At 39.3% G+C, this 9965-nt stretch overlaps 1 protein-coding gene across 3 annotated transcripts in view; it reads left to right on the top strand.

The window, feature by feature from the left end:
* The first annotated feature begins 763 nt into the window (after positions 1-763).
* Positions 764-9965, top strand: part of zswim7 (zinc finger, SWIM-type containing 7) — a 53322-nt gene continuing 44120 nt past the window's right edge. Inside the window, exons 1-3 of one of the 3 annotated variants that reach the window (XM_088616046.1) lie at positions 764-859; positions 1828-1914; positions 4787-4808. In XM_088616046.1, coding sequence (XP_088472172.1) covers positions 1839-1914; positions 4787-4808 — 98 coding nt within the window. In that variant the 5' untranslated portion in view covers positions 764-859; positions 1828-1838. Of the gene's footprint in view, positions 860-1007; positions 1371-1827; positions 1915-4786; positions 4809-9965 lie in introns of those variants that run through there. The other 2 variants (XM_088616045.1, XM_088616044.1) reach the window with 2 other exon arrangements.

The raw sequence follows: 9965 nt of genomic DNA, 5'->3' as shown, positions 1-9965 counted from the left end.
GCCAATTAATTTGATCTGATGTGATCTTTATAAAAGGGCTTCTAGCTAGTTTCCAAACATTTCAATTGTATCTGTTCGGTGACAGGGACATGCATGGGGCTGTACTGTTCGAGTCTGATGTTGAGCTTCTGTCAGGACCCATACAGCAGGTCCGGAATGGATCAGCATGTACTCAGCGTCAAGCAGGTTTCTTCCCTAGTGCACTAATAAGATGAGTACAGGAAACGGCTTCACTAGCAGCCTGTCATTGGTATTTCACTCCAACTCAGTCTTTCTGTAGGACTCTTCACCGTTTCAGAACATTCCTGCAAGATGCACTATGATCCTCACAAGAGCACAAAGGTTCTTAGTCAGAATAAACACAAAACGTGTTTGAATGGATGTATTCTGGACTCCTGTCAGTGACCAGAACATTTGTATGCCTTTGCACCTCTTATTAAATGAATGGTTATGCAGATATCTGAGTGTGAAGTGTAATGGCCGTATAAACAAGCAGCAGATATTACAGATTTACAGTCTAAGGTTAATCAAGTTTTTATTAGTTCTAAATTAATGTAGATACTTAGTGAAGACAGCATGTGAATATATTCAGTAATACAACAGCAAGCACATTACGTTGTTTGACGTCTTGTGTCAATGCGTAAGATAGCCAGCTAGACATTATCAAACGCATCACATGTTGAACTTCCGACCACTTGTAACGACTGGAAAACGATGTTTTCCGGGGAACGAGATTGTCGACGGGGGATGTAGTTTTCTCAGAGGGAGTCTCGCAAGGAACGTTACAATCTGAACTACAATGACCAGGATTCCTTGCGCTTGTACGTCGTTAGGCGCTGAAAACGAGCTCGTTTCCCCGGTAAGTTCATGTTTTTGAGTTCTTTTTAATTTTGAGAGAAATTAATACTAATGAAAATACATGAATGAAAAGCGACTGAAAAAAACGTGTACTTTTAGTAGACGTAACTAGTTATGAGCTTTTCATTTTTAGTAGTTTGAAAGAAAACATAATACGCAAGCAACGCGAGAGCGTTCTTGCTTAACTTAATTTTTTTGTTTTCATGTTAAAAATATCGTTTATGTACTTGGTTATCGAATTGAGCACGGTTGTTCACGAATTGGTTAGCGAAAACGTCTATTGCTGTTATTAAAGGGCACCATTGTTAAAGCGTGTGACTACATTAAATTTGTTAAAACCTTTAGTTTTTATCATCAACAAGAAATTGTGTAAGCTTCTCAATGTTTTTTTTTCTTCTTAACGGTAGTTTGCACCAAAATATGTAACTTGTTAGCCCGGAAACTGTAAATTTTACTGCAAATTATCTGAATGTCCTGCTGCAGGATTGTCTTCTGTTGTGAATCTGCATCACGTAAGTAGTAGCATGAAGGAGACAGTTACTGGGTAGTGGATGCAGGTGTCACAATCAGTGCAAACATGCGACTTTCCACAGTATATCGATTACATCGTTTTAAGTTTGTTGATTGATTGGTGGTAATGATGATTTTGAGCAAGGTTTGCTAACGAAACAAACTGTAACTCAAACAGTGTTATTTATTATTAAATGAATGGTTATGCAGGTATCTGAGTGTGAAGTGTAATGACAGTAAAAACAAAGTTTCCAAAATATATAAATACTGTATCGTATCGTAAGTGCAATTTACCCTAATTTTAAATAACTTTTTAATACACATTTAGGCTCTAAACCTGTAGAATTATGCATGTCAAAGTTTGTAATTAAGCAAAATAATTTCTACAGAAGCACTTCCAATATTTGGTTTAATACCTTGCTTTCTGTGAGATATTTATTATTCTTTGTATTTCTGCAGGATCTGGAAACATGTCCACAGTTTTGCCTGATGTGGCTGAAGAAGTTCTGAAAGACATCAGGAAAGCTTACCAGGAGACATCTCAAAGTAAGTACAGTGTCACACTGTCATGTGTTTAAATAAATAATAAATAATCCATACACTTATATGCCAGCAGCCATATCATTCTGCAACTCACAACTGGCAACCCACTGAAGATAAGCAGGTGTGAGCCTGGTCAGTACCTGGATGGGAGACCTCCTGGGAAAAACTAAGGCTGCTGCTGGAAGAGGTGATAGTGGGGCCAGCAGGGGGCGCTCATCCTGCAGTCCATGTGGGTTCTAATGCCCCAGTATAGTGATGATGAGGATACTATACTATGCTGTCCTTCGGTTGAGACGTAAAACTTAGGTCCTGACTCTCTGTGGTCATTAAAAATCCCAGGGCGTTTCTTGAAAAGAGTAGGGGTGTAACCCCGGCGTCCTGGCCAAACCTCCCATTGACCCTTACCAGTCATGGCCTCCTAATAATCCCCATCTCTGAATTGGCTTCATTACTCTGTTCTCCTCTCCACTGAGAGCTGGTGTGTGGGGAGAGTACTGGTGCACTATGGCTGCCGTCACATCATCCAGGTGGGGCTGCACATTGGTGATGATGGAGGGGATCCCCATTACCTGTAAAGTGCTTTGAGTGGAGTGTCCAGAAAAGCGCTATATAAGTGTAAGGTGTTATAATAATAATAATAATAATAATGATTATTATTATTATTATTATTATTATTATTATTATTTATCTAGTGCTTTTCTATAAAACCAGTTCATAGATGGGGATTATTGAAAGGCCATGATTTGTAAAGTCCAGGAGGGAATCTGGTCAGTGGACATTGAGACGTTTTTGTTTTTTTATGTTGGTGATACAAACTAAACACAGAAGGTTTTAGCAATTTTCAGGTCCTCTCATACTTTTTAACACGCACAAAGAAGTCAAACGGAGCCCAGTCGGACTGTTATTAAAAAATCGACTGGATTTACAGTGCACTGAATTGATATGCCTATGCTTTCCAGCAGAGGTCGCTGTTGTTCAATTCGTTGGTTGAGCGTTTGATAGACTGTAGACGAGAGAGAAAACTATTCCTGTCTGTGGACCACAACCTTTTCAAAACCGTATACTTGTCAGAAATTGTTGTGTGTTCTTACGTAAAAAGCAACGTATCAGACTTTAAATAAGAAAATATTTGAGATGATGGGTGACAGGGTGTAGTTGTTCTAAAAAGTATTGTTTTCTTTCTGTGTTCTTTTATTCCATTTTTTTTGGGGGGGGGGCATTATGACATTAAAAGCAGCATGATTTATGCTAAAACTGTTTTTTACGTGATCTGCATTTTAGTCTTGTCTTCCCCTTTTGAATGTTCATCTAGACAGTGGTTCACAGTGATGGGACAACTTCTGGTTTTCGAGTCTTAGTTTTTTTTAACGTTCTCCCACTGAGGAATTTTGCGTGCCTGGAATTCAGATTTTACAGTTTGTGAGGTGCTGTGCCAGAGCGGTCTTCACAGAGTGCGTTTGCAGTTCTGGGACCTCCATGTGAATTTCATTTAGAGCCTAAAAAAACATTTGATGAGGTTTCCTCTTGTGGGAAAGGCCCACAGCCATTGAAAAAGAAAAGGACCAGGCAGATGTGTGTAATTTTGTGCACAGACTCCCGTGGATTGATGAAACTGCAGGGCCTGTGAGATTTCCAGTTCTGGGAATTACCCTTTGTAGAACGTATTCACAAAGCTCTGCATTTCTTGTTCCGGTGCAGTTATTTTAGCGGTTCAGCAACATTTAAATGATTGATAGGTTTCTTTTTTTAAAGGCTTCTAAAGCTGCAGACAAAACACATGTAAAAGGACACAAACGGAGCGATGTCTAGAGACAGTTTCCTTTTTCTGCCTTTTCCTTCTCAGTCACGATGGGGGATTTCGGTGACAAGAAAGCCGTTAAGTCTGCAGCAAGCGTTCACAGCAGCCTTCAGTGTATTCAGGCTGAAGAAACACTTTTCCTTTTGCAACCCGAGTGCTGGTACTGCCAAACCCCGTCTTCTAACGAAAAAACCACAATTGTGGCAGTGATAAACAGGAAACCTTGCTATTTTTTCAGCTTTGCATTCTTAACACTGACAGATTTTTACGCTGATTGATGTGACTTCCCCTGCTGGTATCTGCTTAGTTGATGTCAGTACTTTTGAACTGGTGCACAATTTAGTTGGACATATTATAGATTGCCTTCATTCTCCATAATTAGTCAGGTTTTTAAAACATTTTTTTGTGCGGAATAAGAATACGCTTTTTGAGTGCCTGTTCTCCTAGATTAAATTATATCAACAGCGGCAAAAGAAAAATTTATGAGACCGTTTATCTCCCTCATCCTGGAGACCGAGCCTTAACAAGCAGCATACAGATATCTTAATCCCAGCATTTTATCACTTACATATTCTGTTATTCCTAGAAGTGCCTGATGTGTCAAAGCTGGAATGAATTGAAATTGAGCCACAGACTGTTTGTTGATGAGCCACTGATTTTGTTTCCTAAGAAGTGACCTATGTGGTCTTGTTAAACGCAAGGCTGGAGAAGCAATATTCTTATGACCAACTTTCTCATGAAAAAATAGTATAAGTGTTTTCTTATCTTGAACACTAGAGAGTTTTTTATGTGCCTGCTTCTTTCTTTTCCAAACAATATAGCAGGAATGTGTTGCAATTAAAACTACATTCAAATTCTAAACCTTATGTTTCTTCACAAAATAGTCAATAGAGATGGTAAATATATACATATCCAGTAATAATCAGCAGAAATTCCAAAGGTTAATCTGCTTGGGTTGATCGTATAGACTTAATTTATTTTTGCAGTGTAATGTCTCATCATTTTGCAGTGTAAAATAGTAAACAGTGTTTTATACATATTAAAGTCTAACTCTGCTTTTGTGCTTTATTTTTCCAGTTCCAGATGAACTCCTTTTGGTGTGAGTATGGCTTTTCTTAAACCATTTAATAAATTTTGTGTTTACAACAACTTGTTTCTAACATGTTATAATTAGAGATGTATAGTGCATATTGCATATGTACATTTTGACTGTAGTATTATGCATCACATACCTATTTCTAACAGGTGCCTTAACAGGAGACCTGTTTTGCTATTTAAAATAATAAGCAATATAATTTTTACTAAGGACTTCATAAAGTTTCAGCTGTAACACAGCTGTTCAACTCTCTCTGTGTCCAATTTACAGTGTTCTTGTGTTTCATCTGTGTGCACAATTACTGGCACCCTGCTATAGGGATAGCTTTATTCATCTGTCCATTACTGGAAAGCTGCTTATTCCTGAAAAGTGTGGCAGTAATCTGAAGATTATCCCAGAAGCGCAGGGCACAAGCTGGGACTCTGACCCTGATGAGATGCCAGCCTGTTGCGGGACCCAAACACAAGCACAAACACAGAGGAACACTTTGCAGACCCCAGTACACCTAGCTGGCATGTCTTTAAAATGTGGGTGGAAGCTGGAATAACTTAAGAAAAGCCTTTTTATTCATTCTTTTCAATGTATTTATTCATCATTTTTTTCCTAAATTCTTAGTCCAATACAGGGTTATGATTGTATGCAGTTCTATTATATTTTTTTTCTGTATGTAAGCACACAAAAATCCTTCAATGCATGTTCACAGCTGAACAAAGCAAAAACAAATGCAAGATTAAAATGAAGTAAGCAGTCCCTCTTCCATATTCCACTAAATCTCAGCCATCTGCTGAAACTGGCTTTGTGGAGATATAGAGAGGGCACTATGGAGAAGGTCAGCAGTACATCATTTTAGACCTGTCCAAGTGGCACATTAGAAAAAGAGACTGCTGTGCTATCTGCCAATAAGATACCCGTGGTCCACTTCCTGCTCCGTGCACTAAGAATTAGAGTTTAGTCCTGTTAATTAATGGTACACAAACTATATGAAAGGATCCTTTGGTGATGTGGAGCTGAAGTGGATCCTGCTATATGTTTTTCTTCGAGCCTTTTAGTTTTCCCCCCCATTTTTGAGCTACAGTTAAAAATGCTTTAAAAAGTCGTGTCATCTGTATTTGATTACACTCCCTACCCTGCGGGTGTTTTAATGGGACTTTTCAATCAGAAAGTTTGATTTGTCACAAAATATGCTTTTGCAAGTCTAAAATAACAAGCTGAAAGACTCCCAGTATATAATGGATTTTACTGTCCTGCTTTCTTGTTACTCTAGTCAGACGCCAACTTCTTGTTCCCAGATAAATCCCAGTCTGGACACTTCATTGCTTCTTGTCCCAGAAGTAGGCTCCAGCCTCACTTAATTAGTCATCCTTATGTGTTTGCCAAAATCTGCAGATCTAGCTGTTTATGTTTCTTGATTACTCACTGAAGGACCCCATAACTATGATAGTCATGGTATGAAAATTATACTTTACTCAGTATTTATTTGTTTCTACTGTCAATCTTATATTTAAGGTGATAAACATTTAAATGCACATGTGATTAATGCAGTAAGCTGCAAAAGCAAACTTTGAACTCATGACTTAAAAAAATTCAGGGGCTTTGAGGGGGATTTTTGGTATCTTTTCATTACAATGGAGGTAAATTGAGCATTTCCAAGTCTTTGCCTAGAGATTAATTTCAATTCAGATATTTCTGCTCACTAGTTTTGAACCCCACCAATCTTTATAAAGCTCTGTCTCTCAAATGTTGCCTGGTCTACATTATAAGAATATCAGCGTCTCTCTTGCATCTCTGCAATTTATGACTGCTAAGATTCTATATTCAAAGAAACAAAATTTAAGACAGTTGTGTTTAAATTAACCAGTTAGACTGTTTTTAGTTTAAAATATATAAATACATAGATTAAATCTTCCATTGGAATGCAGAATTTGCCATAATTATGATAAAATTAGACTCAACACCAGCCGCATGTGCAAATCAGATAGGGTTTATCCAGATTTCCACACTTCTTAACATATTTCAAGAGTTTACTTAATGGTAGATGACAACAACTGTTCTTGTGAAATGTTTGAAAACAAATTGGGGTTTCCCTTATTACAGAACATCAAACAATAACTATATGCCTTTGGAAACACTTGATCTATTTCTTACTGTGTATGGCCAATACGTGGCAGTAGGAGGGCTGTTGCTTTATCTGTGATGAATAATAACACAAAAGCCTTAAGTTACAGATAATGTTTCAGTGCAGCCCACAGTAGTCTAAATGATGTTTTGCGTGCGTGCTTCTAAGGGACACTAAAAGCAGTGTACTTCTGAGCCGAGAAGTAAATAAAAAGTAAAAGTGTTTTAGAAAAATAAAATGAAATGGGGGCAAATAAACGGATGAAGACTCTTCATACGAACAGTCCTTTTTTTTTTACTCGCCAGCGTCTATTTAACATCTGGTCGTTCCTTTAGAGTTTCAGAACTGTTTGGCTTAGAAGACAGACCTCTGTTGCTCATTCTTTTGTATCCCGCCAAATTGTTATTGCAGTGACCCTTCCTTACCAGATTTGTCAGTTTCACTGTATTTGCTCCACGCAAACACTCTATTTTGAGCTAACACTGGAGCACACACCTACTGTATGGAGACAGAGGGGGAGTGAGTGTGCTCGATGATTGGGTTGCACACCTCGTGTAGTGGACGTCATCACTGGAGCAAGACTTGGCTTGGGTCCCTTAAGTTACAGATAATGTTTCAGTGCAGCCCACAGTAGTCTAAATGATGTTTTGGAATCACTATGTTTGAGTGATTAAGATCAACAGTTTGAGTGCCAGTGTGGAATGAGAGTGGCAAGGCTTTGGGAAAGCTGGAGTTGGTCCCTTATTTAAACCATGAGAAGGGTCACAAATGAGAGGAGGCAGTTCAGCCCAGTTTGCTCATTTTATCGCTGACCGATAATGGATCCTAGGTCCTTGCTCGGCCTCTGTCTGCCTGGCTGGGCAGTTTCTGTGGAAAGAAGCGTCTCTGACTCTTTGTGCTCAACTGTGCTTCTTGCAGCAGAGCCTTGTCTTTTGTAGATCCAGCACTATTATAGAGAAGTGATGGGTTCTGGCACCAGAGCAGCTACATGTACTGTATGTGTGCAAATTTCAGCCCGGCGGAGCTATAGCAGTTTTTTGAAGGGTTGATGGGATGTAGACCTGTCTTTTCTTTTTTAAGTATTTGCCCACACCAGAACTGATTGTAAATCCAGAAGCCGGGGTATGGATTTCAAAGCGCATTCACAGCTGGCGATGTCCGGAGCGGTGCACTGTCAGAACAACACCGCAGTGGTCGTCAGCCTCATCGGACTTGGCACGTTGTGTTTGGAGGACGCCCAAGAAAAAGGCTTGATGCACTCATGGGACACTGATGCCATATCCACTGCAGCTGGACAGAAGGTGGAAAGTGGTAGCTGAAGTGTAGAGTGTCTTCTGAGAGCTGCAATTAGTCATTATGCTCCTCCTCAGAGGGTAGTTGTAAATTCCCATGATGAATTTAGAATGATGTGTTATTTTGGTGAGTCCACATTTACTTTATCGAAATATGTAAAAAGCCCTTCGGTTTGTTTCCAGGTTTTTAGTGCCGGTTGTTTGTTATCAATTTTTAATTTTTTTTCCATTTGCTTCTGTCAGCTGGGATTACTCATGCCACTCATTTTTGAATTTCCTTGATTTTAATGGGCCTAGTGGTCAGAATTCAACCCGCAAGACCAGATGTCCAGTTAATTGAAGCTATGCAGTTCTTTTGTTTTCATATTTGATCGTTTTCCTTGGCTCCTGCCGTGGAAAAGGGAGGGACAACTCTCTTTTGTCGGTGGAGTGCTTTAGGAATAGCTTTCCAGTGAACCTTTATTTGTATGGGTTTTCATGACATTGGTCTTTGATTTGTTAGTGTTTGTTCCATTCATAAAAAAAAACTAGAGTAAAACATTTTAAGTGCGTCTTGACAAGAACTAATCGCAGCCATACACTGCGTGGTGGGCTGGTATTTATGCAGCTGGGGTTGAGTGCACAAACAGTGGTTTTCCAGGAAAACTTAGTGGTTTGAATGCAAGGTGATTGTATTTTTGTTTTTTTTTCTGTGGGAACGAAGAAGTATAAAAGCAAGATGATAGAGAAGCTTGGTCAAACATTTCCTTCTGCTAATATTAGTCAAGCCAGCTGCAGGACAGTTTGGGGCATGTGACGTGTCTGGATTACAGGTCTATGGGCTTTAGACTTACATTGTAACCTGCTCTTCACTGTATTTGAAATTACACAAAAGCTTGGAATCTCCCAGAAAAGCCTTTCTATATTTGTATGAATGTTTTTAATTTAGTTGTTGGAAATGCGTTTTCCATGGAATTGCATCTGAGTTATTGAGTATTTAGCTCATCAAGTGTAGTGGTAGTGCAAAAAGTTCTCTTTCAGGGTAAAGTCCCCTTGTCTTATACTCCCATCAAATGTGATCATCTCCACTGATAGTAAGACTCGGCTCTTCTGCAGTGACCCCTGCTCCGCTTGGAAGACAGACAAGGGACATGGTCCTCTGACTCACGCACCTCCAGAGCTATTGATCTGACACATTGAAAGGTGTACAGTCCCTTGTAGGAGAAATGGCTCCAGCTGGAGAAGTGACCGTAAGCTGGCGGGAAGGCATAGGAGTTTGTAGGGAAACAGAGAAAACTGTCCAAGCAATTCCAGCCCTACTATGGCAGTACAGTATGCTGCTGAATTGCTTGCTGCTGCTTGGACTGTCCCAGTCACAGTTGGCTTATGACATGACTCAGACTTGCGCTAATAATGTCTCCATTGAGCGCGAGAGCAACGGTTTATATTTTTTTTCCTTCTTCCAGGAGTGATTTGAATCAAAGGGGAGTCAGATTGAATTGGTGATGCAATGGAGTCAGACCTCGTGTGGGGGTGGCTGTTCATAGTTTCAGTCTCAAGGTTTTATTATTCACCACGTGTGCACAGATAGTTACTGTACCCAGAGCAAGTCTTGAATTCATCTGTGTTGAAACTTAGTTTGAAATGCAAATCTGTAATATCTTGATAGTTTTAAGAAACTTGAGTTTTGTCAAGAGACTACATTGAGTTCTCCATTTCACAGTAAAAATGAAGGTGCGCTCTAAAAGTTATTTTGTATAGAGATTATTAGAT

The sequence above is a fragment of the Lepisosteus platostomus genome, chromosome 22 (genome assembly GCF_059453375.1).
Source record: "Lepisosteus platostomus isolate fLepPlt1 chromosome 22, fLepPlt1.hap1, whole genome shotgun sequence".
Taxonomy (NCBI): Eukaryota; Metazoa; Chordata; class Actinopteri; order Semionotiformes; family Lepisosteidae; genus Lepisosteus; species Lepisosteus platostomus.
Note: the sequence above shows the minus strand (reverse complement) of the source record. Positions and strands in the feature narration are given on the sequence as shown.